A 16003-nucleotide genomic window follows, 5' to 3' on the forward strand; every position below is an offset into this window, starting at 1 on the left:
CACAAGTGGGCAGGCATGTGCATAACTCAAAGAGCCCTGCTCGATCGCAGTTTCGGCAGCTTTATCCTGAAGGAGATATAATATGAGACCACAAGAATATCTTTTATGGAACGGCAGCTTCTTTAAGAGCGAACACTATTTTTTTCCCCTGCGATTTGTAACACAGACAAAATATATGAAAGTACATTGATTATTTGGAATGAACTCGGACAAGCGATTCATTTACCTCTTAAAAATAAACATGATTAAAAGCAGATACGAAAGCAAAATACTGCGGGTGCTGGAATCTGAAATAAAAACAGAAAATGCTGGAAATCTCAGCAGGTCAGGCACCATCTGTAGAGAGAGGAACAGAGTTAACGTTTCAGGTCGATGACCCTTCGTCAGAACTGGCAATAGTTCGAAATGTAACAGATTCTTAAGGAAGTGCTGGGGCCCTGAAAGAGGGAGGGGGGGGATGGATGGAAAGAACAAAAGGGAAGGTCTGTGATAGGGTGGAAGGCCGAAGAGATTTGAGAGACAAAGGAGATGATGGGCCGAATTGAGGTGGTAATAACACAAGTTAGGAAAGAAAAGTTGAGTCCATATAGGGTGTGAATGGCGGAATAAATGCCAGCTGCCATGGGAACTAGAGCGAAACAAAAAAAAAGACGCGCTTATTTGTACGACCAAAATGGCCGCATTGTCTCTGATTGGCTCTCCATTATCACATGACCTATTGCTGATTGATCCCCTTGGGAGGATAAGCCACGCCCTAAAATTTCTCTGGAATGTGTAACTGGAACCATCCAGCCCAAGTTCTGACTGACTTTGCAAAGTGTAATTCGATCCATTCTGACTTCAGAAGCCAGAGAGGATAGATCTCCACCAACCCAACAAAAACCTCCCAAGTTCCAGCCGAAGTCCCTTACCCCAGCGCAAGTACATCCTTCCCCCAGCCTTCCGCCCACCCCCCGCCATAGATGGGGCATTGTATGTGGGTCACGGATTGTTAACAGGTTTATTGGGTATGAAGTGAATGGTGACAGTGACTTCTGGATTTCATCCACTCCAACGATGTCCCTTGTAACACACATACCGAGCTTTCCGAGAAATCAGGTGTGGGTGTAAAGGGAGTTGGAAGAGTGTGATTCCTCTTCCCTGAGTTCCCTCTCTCCTCTCTCCCACCCCTCCCTGTGCCTCATTCTTCCCCCCACCCCATGTGTGTCTCTATTTCTTCCCCCCCACCCCCCCGTGTCTTTGTCTTTCTCTATCCCCACCATGTGTCTCTCTCTCTCTATCCCCACCCCATGTGTCGCTCTCTCTCCCCCACCCGCCGTCTCTCTCTCTCTCCCCGCCGCCTCTCTCCCCACCGCCCGTTCGCCTCCTCTCTCTCGCCACCACCTGCTGCCTCTCTCTCCCCCGCCTGCCGCCTCTCTCTGCTCACTGCCCCTCTCTTGCCCGCCGCCTCTCTTCCCACCGCCTGCAGGCTCAGAGGAACAACGTGGTCAATTGCAGGGCCCCACTTCCGGTTCCGGTTTCGGGCGTGACGCGTCGGGGGTGGGGTCCAGAAGACACAGGCGCAGAAGGATAGAAAAAGAATAGTACACATAGTCACTCTGATTTTTTAAAAAAGGGGGGGGATTTTTTGCAACAAAAAAAGCGAGGAAAGGGAACAAAACATGGGCAGAGGTTACGGGCTGAAATTGTTGAACTCGATGTTGAGTCCGGAAGGCTGTAATGTGCCGAAACGAACAAGGAGAGGAACATCGGTGCAGAGTAATTCTTACGCTGGGAGAGGATTAATGGGAAATGCCTGGAATCTGAGTACATTGCTGGTGGCAACTCAGCTTCTTAAAGCATCAGTGTGTTTTGGAATGGCTGCATTGAGAATTGATTCCTTGGTTTGTTTGAATGTTTGTCGAACGAAAAGGTCTCTCCCTAATTATTCTTTGAATAGCCTTTCTGGAGATTTAGTGAGAAATTCAAGATGACAGAGAGCACTGCTGGGGATTGGAGTATTGTTTACAGTCGATGTGAGTATCGAGCACCTGTAGGTCTCTTAGGGTACTAATGGACACAATCCAGAACACAACACAAACAGTGGGCACTGAACCATCAGTCTTCATCATGCCTGGCTGCTGTCAGAAGTAAGAATCACACATTGGTGCAGCAGTAGATCCTTTTCTGAGGTTTGGTTCTCGCACACTGACGGGTCAATGGCACGGATCTCACTGTGGCTGCGGCCATACTGCATTTGACCGAAGGTTCTTGATGAGGCAGAGCAAAAGCAGCAGGAAAAAACAGAGTGTTCACTCTTAAAGAAGCTGGTGTTTCATTCAAAAATATCCTACTGCTCTCATATTATGACCTGCACTGAACCTGGGCTGTACATCATGGCATATCTAACCTGTGTCGCTATACAGTTCCCCAAGCCCTTGCAATCCAGCCCTTGAAGGCCAAGCAACACAGTCGTATCATAATTCTTACCCACTGCTTTGTCCTGTTATATTTTGTGGGCACACATGTTTGGAACGGGTGCTTCTTAAAACTTTTTGGTGGGTTAAATTCTAAATATGAGAACAGAATCTATCGACAACTTGACATTAAAATATTATTTCAACATGAATTTGAACTTGATACGTGCCCCTCAAGGCTTCATGGTACAGAGATATGTAGCCTACAAAGACAAAGGATTAGACATCCCTGATACACACCTGGGAGAGCTTGGTGGCTCAGTGTAGAGAAATGTTGTTCTTCAATAGACCCTGCTGTACTTGAGCTGGGAATCATTTACGCTGACACTGGTTTCATTTATTATTTCATTTTTCCGATTCCTAGCCATTTCAAAGAGACAAATTTCACCCCCAAGACTTTAAATTAATAAAATAAATAATTCAAAAGAATGCCAAGAAAATTGAAACCTACAACTCAGTTCCTAGCCTGAGGTTATTTGAAGGGTAAGCGTGCATCATAATCTTTGAAATTCTTCACTTTCGTAAACCTGTGTTAAAAGATCACAGACTGCAAATAATTACAGGAATCAGAATTCCAGGGAATTCTATCTATTTCCCTCCCGGCTGCACATCTGGTTGCCCATGGGGATGTTATGGTTATCCTTCCTCCCCCCCCCTCCAACGACCCCATCCCCGACCTCACAAGGGTGTGCTCAATGTGGCAGGTTCAGGAAAGTCTGTGATAGTTACTGCAGTGTCTGCCAGATCTCTGTCTGCTAACAAACCAAATGCTGCCGTGGAATAGCAGTGAGGACACCGAGACTGGCTTCACCATCGGAACTCAGCACCAGTCCAGAGCCAGGCCGAATATGTGTCACTGCTCCAAAGAAGGAAGACCTTTATGCTTTTCCCACTCACGATTCCCACACACACTTCTTCCAACATTTCTGAGGTAGCTGTATTAGAAAGATAAGAAAGTACTGGGGTATAACATCCACAAGCAGTTAACTACTGACACTCAGAACATAAGGATAAACCCCATATCCACAGTGATAATATTAGTGATTCAACAACTCTCTTATTTGCTAAACAATCAACTTCAAATAAACGGAAACTGAATCGAAGCATAGAATTCCAATGCCCAAACTCCTTCCCATTCATTCCCACTGTTTGGAATTCTAATGGCCCAAATCCTCCTCAATCCCATCAGATGTAGCTCAGTGGCTAGCACTCTCACCTCTGAGTCAAAAGGTCGTGGGTTCAAGTCTCACTCCAGAGACATGAGTCCAGAATCTAGGCTGACACTTATTGCAGTCTTGAGGGAGTGCTGCAACGTTTATACTGTCGGAGGTGTCGACTTCTGGATGAAATGTTAAACCGAGACCCTGTCTGCTCTTTCAGGTGAATGTAAAAGATCACATGGCAATATTTTGAAGAAGAATAGGGGAGTTCTCTCTGGTGTCCTGGCCAATATTTATCCCTCAACCATAAGAACATAAGAAATAGGAGCAGGAGTAGGCCATACGGCCCCTCAAGCTTGCTCCACCATTCAATAAGATCATGGCTAATCATCAACTTCAACTCCACTTTCCCACCCGATCTCCATATACCTTGATTCCCCTAGAGTCCAAAAATCAATCTATCTCAGCCTTGAATATACTCAAAGACTCAGCATCCACAGTCGCCTGGGGCAGAGAATTACAAAGATTCACCAGCCTCTGAGTGAAGAAATTCCTCCTCATCTCAGTCTTAAATGGTCTACCCCTTATCCTGAGACTGTTCTAGATTCTCCAGCCAGGGGAAGCAACCTCTCAGTATCTACCCTGTCAATCCCCTTCAGAATCTTGTATGTTTCAGTGAGATCACCTCCAGAGAGTATAGGCCCATTCTAAACAATCGCTCATCATAAGACAGCCCTCCCATCCCAGGAATCAATCTCATGAACCTTTGTTGCACCGCCTCCAAAGCAAGTATCTCCTTCCTTAGATAAGGAGACCAAAACTGTGCACAATGCTCCAGCTGTGGTCTCACCAAAGCCCTGTACAATTGTAGCTAGACTTCCTTGTTCTTATACATGCCATCTGCCTTCCTTATTGCTTGCTTTACCTGCATGCTAGCTTTCTGCGTTTCTTGTATTAATAGATTATCTGCTTATTATAACATAGCTGTTTGTGGAACCTTGCTGTGTGCAAATTGGCCGCCGTGTTTCCTACATTACAACAGTGACTACACTTCAAGAGTACTTCATTGGCTGTAAAGTGGTTTGGAATATTCTGAGGTCGTGAAAGGTGCTATATAAATGCAAGTTTTTTTTTATAGAAGCCTAATGGATCTAATCAATTCCTTACCATTATATGGAATGTTTATGGATCTTCCCCCTTCCCCTTCACTCCCATTACATGGAATGCTAATAAGCCAAATCCATTCCCGACATTCCCATTGTACAGAATACCTTGTAGATGAAACACATTTCCGTTCACTCCCATCATATAGATTTCCAATGGAACCAATCTCTTCCAGCAGTTGGGCTGAAATGCATGTTTCTGTGCTGTATATTCTATGTAATTCATGATTAACTCTCACTAGTTTAATCACCACTGCCAAATGGCATTTAGAGATTGAAGCACATTATTAAAAACATTTCTGTGCATAATATAGATTTTACTTAAATATCAGATATGGAAAGGGAGTGTATTCCTAAAAGAAGGAGAAGAAACATAGACATAGGCAAAGGGTCATGGAACTAGTGGCTATCTGAATTGGAAAGTGGTTTGGCAAGAAGACACACAAAGTCACCACTCCAAGGTAGGAACTAGCAGAGTTCTGCAGTGATCTGTTCTGCGTCTCACTTTGATCTCCTTTCTCATATAAACAACTTGGAAAAGAATACGTGTAAAATTCTAAAGATGTGCTGACCAAGTTACATGTCCGAGTGACCAATGGGACTCAAGGTGGACAAGTCCCCTGGCCTGCATCCTAGGGTCTTAAAAGAAGTGGCTGCAGAGATAGTGGATGCATTGGTTGTAATCTACCAAAATTCCCTGGTTTCTGGAGAGGTCCCAGCAGATTGGAAAACCGCAAATGTAACGCCCCTATTTAAGAAAGGACAAAGACAGAAAGCAGGAAACTACAGTTAGCCTAACATCTGTCATAGGGAAAATGCTGGAGTCCATTATTAAGGAAGTAATAGCAGGACATTTAGAAAAGCATAATGCAGTCACGCAGAGTCAGCATGGATTTATGAAAGGAAAATCATGTTTGACAAATTTGCTGAGGTTCTTTGAGGATGTAATGAGCAGAATGGATAAAGGGGAACCAGTAGATGTAGAGTATTTGGATTTCCAGAAGGCATTCGATAAGGTGCCACAAGATAAGAGCTCACAGGGTTGGGGGTAATATATTCGCATGGATAGAGGATTGGCTAACTAACAGAAAACAGAGAGTCCGGAAAAATGGATAATTTTCAGGTTGGCAAACTGGGAATTGTGCAAGGGCCTCAACTATTTACAATCTATATTCATGACTTGGATGAAGGGACCGATTTGCTGATGATACAAAGATAGGTAGGAAAGAAAGTTGTGAGGAGGACGTAAAGAATCTGCAAAGGGATATAGATAGGCTAAGTGAGTGAGCAAACATTTGGCAGATGGAGTATAATGTGCGAAAATGTGAGGTTATCCACTTTGGTAGGAAAAATAAAAAAGCTAATTATTATTTAAATGGGGAGAGATTACAAAGTGCTGTAATCAGAGGGATTTGGGGGTTCTTGTATATGAAACACAAAAAGTTAGCATGCAGGTACAGCAAGTAATTAGGAAAGCAAATGGAATATTGGCCTTTATTGCAAGGGGGATGGAGTATAAAAGTAAGGAAGTCCTGCTGCAACTGTTGGTAAGACCACACCTGGAGTACTGCATATAGTTTTGGTCTCCTTATTTAAGAAGGGATATACTTGCATTGGAGGCAGTTCAGAAAAGATTCATGAGGTTGATTCTTGAGATGAAGGGGTTGTCATATGAAGAAAGGTTGAACAGGTTGGGCCTATACTCATTGAAGTTTAGAAGAATGAGAGGTGATCTTATTAAAACATATAAGATTCTGAGGGGGCTTGTCAGGGTAGATGCAGAGAGAATGTTTTCTCTCGTGGGGGAATCTAGAACGAGGGGGCATAGTTTCAGAATAAGGGGTTGCCCATTTAAAACGGAAATGAGGAGGAATTTCTTCTCTCAGAGGGTCGTGAATCTTTGGAATTCTCTACCCCAGAGAGCTGTGGAGGCTGAGTCATTGAATATATTTAAGGTGGAGATAGATAGATTTTTGAAGGAAAAGGAAGTCAAGGGTTATGGGAAGAGGGCAGGAAAGATCAGATCAGCCATGATATTGAATGGCGGAATAGGCTCGAGGAGCCAAATGGCCTACTCCTGCTCCTATTTCTTACATTCTTATCCCAGCCAGAATTCTTCAGTGAGGCAAAAGTGTTGACTTAACAGGTGATCTAATACTGGGATGGACCTTCAGGGCATTTGGCAGTTAATTGAAACCAATCATTCTAACCTTGTATTGATCATTGGTAACCCACAGCTGGAATATCAGTTCACATTTTCTGACCTCTGACAATAACTAACATAATCTAGTGCATTGTCTGCAGTTTGGGGCCTTCTGATGCACTGGAGAGGATTCAGGGAAAAGTGACAAGGACAATTCCAGGACTTGGGACTCTGGGAGGAAAGCAACTCACAAAACTGGAGGATCAAGTCTTGTTCAGAGAGATGCAGGTGATTTGGAAACAAGCAGCTGATTGAACATAAAACCATGAGGATGGGTGTAAAATGAACAAGTAATTTCTTCAAAAAGCAGTTGGATAAATATTTGGTTGGGAACATGCGTGGAGGGTATAAGCACAAATATAGATAAGTTGCACAAATGTTCCTGTGTTGCTGGGCCTGGTAGTGGGGGAGAGGACAAGTTTGCAGGGAGCAATAGGACAATCAAGCAGCAAAAACGTAATAATGGATATGTGTTCCATTTTGCCTGCTTACCTTTCACGCAGAACTTTCTTTCAGACGGATTGAATGAGTGGAGCACGGTCCATGAAGAGGTAGATTGTACCCAGTGCGGGGCTGGTGGGCTGAATTTATTATCTTGTACCTTGCGATTTTAATTATTTTCCAGACAGATATTTTGTAAACATCTAGCAGAGCAAAATGAAAATTGTCACCTGTGAGATTTACCACAAAGGCAGAAAAAAACTAAAACAATCTTTCAAATTTCATCAGAAATATTGGTTTATTCATCTCCTATAATGTAAGTGGAATTAATGTACTGTTTATTTGATGATGAAATATAACATTGCTCTGACCCAGGTATTCAACTGGAACTTAGTTAATTATTTGAATACCTCATGCAGATAAAGCAGATTCAGCAGCCTTGTGGGGACGAAGTTTGAAAAATTGCCGAACTGACTTTGGGGACAAACAGCTGTGCTGAATCAAAATACAAGGAAGTTCAACCTGGGGTCTCCATTTGAAAGAAGAGATTTTAAATGAATGCAGGAGGCGCCTGACTAGAGCAGAGGTCAGGGTGTGGAGTGACAACCACAGGCCAGGATTCTAGTGGCAGCCTCGGGTGCCGGGTAAATGCACTCACTTCCCCACTGAGTGCGTTTTCCAACTGCCTGGTAAAGTTGTAGGGAAGGGAGGATGGGAGAAAAGCATTGGGCAAGACCAGTGGAGTTAAAATACAGATCAGCCATGATCACATTGAATGATAGTTCAGGTTCGAGGGGCTGAATGGTCTACTCCTATTCCTATATTCCTAGAAGCCCACGGAATAGGTCATCTGGCTAATTAGGGGGGTGGACAAATCTGGCAGATGGGGACAAAGTTCGTGACAATGCGAGAATTATTTTTAGCAAAAAAATTCCTAATTTTTAAAATTAATACCAGCAAAGTGTATAATTCAGCTTCATGCACTCACTGAAGCTCAGTGTTCCATTCTTACATTACAACAGTAACTGGACTTCAAATGTACTTCATTGGCTGTAAAGTGTTTTGAGACATCCTGAGGTCGTGAAAGGCACTATATAATGCATGTTCTTTCTTTCTCTGTGCAGCTCCCTGTGTAATGCACTGGTACGGTACCCACAACTCCCTCTGGGTATTGCATACATCTACTTCTGTAAGGCACTAAGTTCATACAGTTCTCTGTGTAGTGTGATGTGTCAAGTGGTGTACTGTTCAGTCAATATAGCTCCTCACGAGTAATCCATTCACGAGCATTGTATGGAATTTCAGTGGTCCAAATCCCTTCAAATTCTCTCCTAATTGTATAAAATTTCAATGGATCAAACAACTGCTTATCTGCCCCCCCCCACCATGCACAACCCCCTTCTATTCAATCCGACTGTTTAGAACCCCTGATCCAAGCATGTATTGCCCCCTCCCCAGTTATCTTGAGTTAATGATGAATCCAGTGCCAAATCTGACCTATAGACAGCAGAATATTGTAGAAACCTTGTTATTTTAATGTGCATTTCTGTTACCAAAGTATTTCCTGTTTTTGTTTGGACTGAATCTGTGAGTAAAGGATTTGTTGAGTTGTCAAAAGATTTAACAGGCTGCTCTCATCCCAGTTCAAAGAAATGCTGATTCAAATACAACACATAATCACCAAGTAGTTCAGTGTTTATTAGGGTGGAACTATACTTAAAAGGAACGGTCACACTGATAACTGAAAATGTCTCTGTAGCTAAACTCTCAGAAGATGTGAGTGTATTTACAAGCTTGAATGAGAGTTTGAGTCCCTGATCCCATTTGTTTACTGCACAGTATGTGAAAGCGTTTGAAAGATAAAGAATATTTTGGCAAACATTTTGAACATCCCTCGATGACTAATTTGTTGTTTGACTGCAATTACTCTAATGAAAATTCATGAGATGTTGGAGAGTTCCGACAGAATGGCAGGGTCCTAATTGGAGGTTCAGCTGGCCTGGGACATTTCCTTTCAGTTGTGTGAGTCACGATGGCCCCGAGTCCAGATCGGAATGTCAGTATCCTTTTACAGTGACGCCTTTGTTTAGGTTGGAGCTGCCTTGTGTTCACTGAGGCCATGGAGCGGCACTTTGTTTATCACAGAGCAACTTTCAAAGGGAGCGACTTCACTTCCTTGATGAAGCGTGAAGGGACATAATTTAACTGCAAGGGACACAGAACAAGTGTCTCTGCAGAGCCAAGCAACTTGGGAGACTATTTCCATATTTAAAGGTACAGTATCATTTTATCTGAGAGTTTTACTTCTCTTGAAAATATTTCCATGTTAAGATCTATTTGTGAGCTTGAGGAGCAGCTGGAGTCATTGCAGGGCATACAGGAGGCTGAGAATTTCCAGGCGGGCATATTACAGGCGGTGGTCACCACGCAGCTGCAGAGAGTTCAGGAGGATTGTAATTGGGTGACCCGTGGCCATTAACCGGTCCAAGCAGCGGGTAGTTGAGGAGATCGTTCAGCCCGACAGCCTGCCTCTCTTCCACAGTTACATCCGAGCCAGGGTGTCCTTGGAGATGGAGCACGAGGTGTTCACCGGTACACTCACAGCCTTCCGCGAGAGGTGGCCGCCGGAGGGACTGGAGTGCATCATCACCCCCGGCAACCAAATATTAATTTCAACCACTAATGTAAACGTTAATTTGATTAATTTGTCAGTTCTAGTGCCCCGTTTTTAAGGAGTACTTGATTTATAGTTTAATTAAAATAGTTATAAGTGGGTTGCCATCTGGCAGGGTAGGAAGAGGCAGGCAGTGTAGGAATCCTCCGAGAGTATGGTACTCTCAAACCAATTTTCAGTGTGAGGGTGACAACACCGGAGCAATTTTCCCTTTAATTATTTTTGGGTGCATGGCCCCTTTAAGGGGCTACGTGGCCCATTCAAAATACCATGCATGCCCGTTTTTTCCTATTTAAAAGCCGGAGAGCTGATTGCGTGGGAGCTGGCCATGCAGCTTAAAGGGACCATTGCACCTCAGGGGAGTATAGTCTAGAGCACATCCACGACACCATGGGGCCAATGACTGCACAGAGTTCACAGCAAAGTGTAGAGATGCAGTGGTTATAGGAAATTCGATGGTTGGGGGACAGACAAACATTTCTGCAGCCACCAACGTGAGTCCCGCATGGTGTGTTGCCTCCCTGGTGCCAAGCTAAAGCGCCTCACTGAACGGTTGCAGAACATTTTGCTGGGGAAGGGGAAAAGCCAAAAGTCATGGTCCGTCTTGGAACCAATCACGTAGATAGGAAAAGCATAAATTCAGGAGCTATGGAGGAAGTTAAGAAGCAGGACCTCAACGGTAGTAACCTCTGGATTACACCCAGTGCCCCGTGCTAGTGAATATAGGAGAAGTAAGATAAGATAGGTTAACGCGTGGGTGGAGAAATGGTGCAAGAGGGAGGGCTTCAGATTCCTGGGACATTGGGACCAGTTCTGGCACAGGACGGACCTGTGGAAGGGTAGACGGGTTGCACCTCAACTGGGACCAATGTTTTCTCAGGAAGTGCTGGGGGGAAGGATTTAAACTAATTTGGTAGGGGGAGGGATACCAGGGTGAGGAGATACAAGCTGCACAGAGGACTGGGAGAGCCAAACAGCAATAGACTAAAGAGTAGTTCATAAATAGGAGGGATCAGATGGGGGGGAAAATGCAAGGCTGACTAAGATGCGTTTGGAGTGCATGTGTGTAAATGCCCGGGGTGTGGTAAATAAAGTAGCCACATGAGATTATGATATAGTGGTAATAATGGAGATCTGGCTCAAACAAGGGGAGGAATGGGTACTTAATATTCCTGGCTACAACCAATTCAGGAAAGATAGGACATGGAAAAAAAGAAAGGGGGAGAGGGGTAGCAGTATTGATCAAATATAGTGTTGCAGCACTAGAAAGGGATGATGTACTTGAGGGTTCTATTTGGTTAGAATGAAAAAGCAATAGTGGAGTTATTACACTGCTGGCTGTAGACTATAGGCTTGGGGTACTGAAGTTGAATGTTCAGCCATGAACTCATTGAATGGCCTACTCCTGCACCTATTTTCTATGTTTCTATGTTTCTATACTATATACTGTATACTATTATAAACTGTATATTATAGACTTGGATACTATATACGATTGTATACTATATACTGTATATGATTGTATACTATATACTGTATACAATAGGCTACCAAACAATGGGAAGGAGAGAGCATGTACAGAGTTTAAAAAAAGAATCAGACAAAAGCAATTGATGTCCAATTGACCCCAGGATATGCCTAACCGCAATTAGAAACATAGAAACATAGAAAATAGGTGCAGGAGTAGGCCAATCGGCCCTTCTAGCCTGCACCGCCATTCAATGAGTTCATGGCTGAACATGCAACTTCAGTACCCCATTCCTGCTTTCTCACCATACCCCTTGATTCCCCTAGTAGTAAGGACTTCATCTAACTCCTTTTTGAATATATTTAGTGAATTGGCCTCAACAACTTTCTGTGGTAGAGAATTCCACAGGTTCACCACTCTCTGGGTGAAGAAATTCCTCCTCATCTCAGTCCTAAATGGCTTCCCCCTTATCCTTAGACTGTGTCCCCTGGTTCTGGACTTCCCCAATATTGGGAACATTCTTCCTGCATCTAACCTGTCTAACCCCGTCAGAATTTTAAACGTTTCTATGAGGTCCCCTCTCATTCTTCTGAACTCCAGTGAATACAAGCCCAGTTGATCCAGTCTTTCTTGATAGGTCAGTCCCGCCATCCCGGGAATCAGTCTGGTGAACCTTCGCTGCACTCCCTCAATAACAAGAATGTCCTTCCTCAGGTTAGGAGACCAAAACTGTACACAATACTCCAGGTGTGGCCTCACCAAGGCCCTGTACAATTGTAGCAACACCTCCCTGCCCTTGTACTCAAATCCCCTCGCTATGAAGGCCAACATGCCATTTGCTTTCTTAACCGCCTGCTGTACCTGCATGCCAACCTTCAATGACTGATGTACCATGACACCCAGGTCTCGTTGCACCTCTCCTTTTCCTAATCTGTCACCATTCAGATAATAGTCTGTCTCTCTGTTTTTACCACCAAAGTGGATAACCTCACATTTATCCACATTATACTTCATCTGCCATGCATTTGCCCACTCACCTAACCTATCCAAGTCGCTCTGCAGCCTCATAGAATCCTCCTTGCAGCTCACACTGCCACCCAACTTAGTGTCATCCGCAAATTTGGAGATACTACATTTAATCCCCTCGTCTAAATCATTAATGTACAGTGTAAACAGCTGGGGCCCCAGCACAGAACCTTGCGGTACCCCACTAGTCACTGCCTGCCATTCTGAAAAGTCCCCATTTACTCCTACTCTTTGCTTCCTGTCTGACAACCAGTTCTCAATCCATGTCAGCACACTACCCCCAATCCCATGTGCTTTAACTTTGCACATTAATCTCTTGTGTGGGACCTTGTCGAAAGCCTTCTGAAAGTCCAAATATACCACATCGACTGGTTCTCCCTTGTCCACTCTACTGGAAACATCCTCAAAAAATTCCAGAAGATTTGTCAAGCATGATTTCCCTTTCACAAATCCATGCTGACTTGGACCTATCATATTACCTCTTTCCAAATGCACTGCGATGACATCCTTAATAATTGATTCCATCATTTTACCCACTACCGATGTCAGGCTGACCGGTCTGTAATTCCCTGTTTTCTCTCTCCCTCCTTTTTTAAAAAGTGGGGTTACATTGGCTACCCTCCACTCCATAGGAACTGATCCCGAGTCAATGGAATGTTGGAAAATGACTGTCAATGCATCCACTAGTTCCAAGGCCACCTCCTTAAGTACTCTGGGATGCAGTCCATCAGGCCCTGGGGATTTATCGGCCTTCAATCCCATCAATTTCCCCAACACAATTTCCCGACTAATAAGGATTTCCCTCAGTTCCTCCTCCTTACTAGACCCTCCGACCCCTTTTATATCCGGAAGGTTGTTTGTGTCCTCCTCAGTGAATACCGAACCAAAGTACTTGTTCAATTGGTCCGCCATTTCTTTGTTCCCCGTTATGACTTCCCCTGATTCTGACTGCAGGGGACCTACGTTTGTCTTTACTAACCTTTTTCTCTTTACATATCTATAGAAACTTTTGCAATCCGTCTTAATGTTCCCTGCAAGCTTCTTCTCGTACTCCATTTTCCCTGCCCTAATCAAACCCTTTGTCCTCCTCTGCTGAGTTCTAAATTTCTCCCAGTCCCCGGGTTCTCTGCTATTTCTGGCCAATTTGTATGCCACTTCCTTGGCTTTAATGCTATCCCTGATTTCCCTTGATAGCCACGGTTGAGCCACCTTCCCTTTTTTATTTTTACGACAGACAGGAATGTACAATTGTTGTAGTTCATCCATGCGGTCTCTAAATGTCTGCCATTGCCCATCCACAGTCAACCCCTTCAGTATCATTCGCCAATCTATCCTAGCCAATTCACGCCTCATACCTTCAAAGTTACCCTTCTTTAAGTTCTGGACCATGGTCTCTGAATTAACTGTTTCATTCTCCATCCTAATGCAGAATTCCACCATATTATGGTCACTCTTCCCCAAGGGGCCTCGCACAACGAGATTGCTAATTAATCCTCTCTCATTACACAACACCCAGTCTAAGATGGCCTCCCCCCTAGTTGGTTCCTCGACATATTGGTCTAAAAAACCATCCCTTATGCACTCCAGGAAATCCTCCTCTACCGTATTGCTTCCAGTTTGGTTAACCCAATCTATGTGCATATTAAAGTCACCCATTATAACTGCTGCACCTTTATTGCACGCACCCCTAATTTCATGTTTGATGCCCTCCCCAACATCACTACTACTGTTTGGAGGTCTGTACACAACTCCCACTAACATTTTTTGTCCTTTGGTATTCTGCAGCTCTACCCATATAGATTCCACATCATCCAAGCTAATGTCCTTCCGAACTATTGCCTTAATTTGCTCCTTAACCAGCAATGCTACCCCACCTCCTTTTCCTTTTATTCTATCTTTCCTGAATGTTGAATACCCCTGGATGTTGAGTTCCCAGCCCTGATCATCCTGGAGCCACGTCTCCGTAATCCCAATCACATCATATTTGTTAACATCTATTTGCACAGTTAATTCATCCACTTTATTGCGGATACTCCTTGCATTAAGACACAAAGCCTTCAGGCTTGTTCTTTTAACACCCTTTGTCCTTTTAGAATTTTGCTGTACAGTGGCCCTTTTTGTTCTTTGCCTTGGGTTTCTCTGCCCTCCACTTTTCCTCATCTCCTTTCTGTCTTTTGCTTTTGCCTCCTTTTTGTTTCCCTCTGTCTCCCTGCATTGGTTCCCATCCCCCTGCCATATCAGTTTAAATCCTCCCCAACAGCACTAGCAAACACTCCCCCTAGGACATTGGTTCCGGTCCTGCCCAGGTGCAGACCGTCCGGTTTGTACTGGTCCCACCTCCCCCAGAACCGGTTCCAATGCCCCAGGAATTTGAATCCCTCCCTGTTGCACCACTGCTCAAGCCTCTCACTGACCTCACACCCTGCCTATTCACCAGAATTAGATAGTGTGATCTTATAGTGAGAGGCCAATGAAACACAGCTGTTCCTTAGCAGCAGAGAAACACGCTGTGTGTCACAGGATATAATGGTCCAGCCGTTGTTTAAAAAAAAGCATATCCTCCGGTTTACAGCAAGCAACATTATGGTACAAATAGATTCGGTGATGCCATCTGTGTTGTAACAAAAAGCCCTTGTCAACCCTGAAGCAATATTACAACATGCTCCCCTGTTATTTTAAAGAGAGTAAGAGGTTGCATTGGACATAAAGTAAGTATTTCTAACTCAATTGCGATCTGTTTCATGCTGCCAATTTATAGCGCAGCACGTCCATTTGCCTCATGTCTGCCAGGAATTTTCCACATTCTCTGTTTGGCTCTTGGTGTGTTCGTTGTTCTCGATAATCCCCCAGCTTTTTCTTTTCGCAGAAGACAGCCTGGATGGCGGCCGCGATTACGTCACGTCCGATATCCGCTTCCCGTACTATCCAAGTGTCATCTTCGCCATCATAGGCAGCTCCGTTGTCTTTGTTCTGCTGGTTGCACTGCTTGCCATGATGCTGCACCACCACCGGAAGCGCAACAACCCGATTGGCCATGTCACGCCGCCCCTGCACCGCCTGCAGCACCCGCTGCTTCTGTCGCGGCTCGTCATCCTGGACCGCACCCACCACTGCAGCGTCACCTACAACACCAGCAACGGCATCCAGGTCACGTCCAGCTCCATGTACCACCAGCCGCTGGCCATGGAGGAGGTGCCGCCCTCATACTCCGAGGCTGTACTCGAACAGAGGTGAGGAGACACTTACCCGGACAAAACCTCTTACAATTAATGCTTTGTTTGGTTAACTCTTACTGACAGCAGTGTGTGTTATGGCTCGATCCCGTGCTCTATAAAGGGTCCGTCACATTGCATAGTTCAATACATTGTTTTGTGACAAAGCAGCCCATTTTATTGGCACCCCATCCACTACC

The 16003-nt window shown here is 44.4% G+C and overlaps 1 protein-coding gene across 4 annotated transcripts in view; it reads left to right on the forward strand.

Annotated features, from left to right (window-relative positions):
- ldlrad3 (low density lipoprotein receptor class A domain containing 3) overlaps positions 1 to 16003 on the forward strand; it is a 101700-nt gene that overhangs the window by 77666 nt on the left and 8031 nt on the right. For all 4 annotated transcript variants that reach the window (XM_070899343.1, XM_070899344.1, XM_070899345.1 and 1 more), the window contains exon 5: positions 15458 to 15821. In XM_070899343.1, coding sequence (XP_070755444.1) covers positions 15458 to 15821 — 364 coding nt within the window. The remainder of the gene's footprint in view (positions 1 to 15457; positions 15822 to 16003) is intronic.

Source organism: Pristiophorus japonicus, chromosome 14, assembly GCF_044704955.1.
Source record: "Pristiophorus japonicus isolate sPriJap1 chromosome 14, sPriJap1.hap1, whole genome shotgun sequence".
Taxonomy (NCBI): Eukaryota; Metazoa; Chordata; class Chondrichthyes; family Pristiophoridae; genus Pristiophorus; species Pristiophorus japonicus.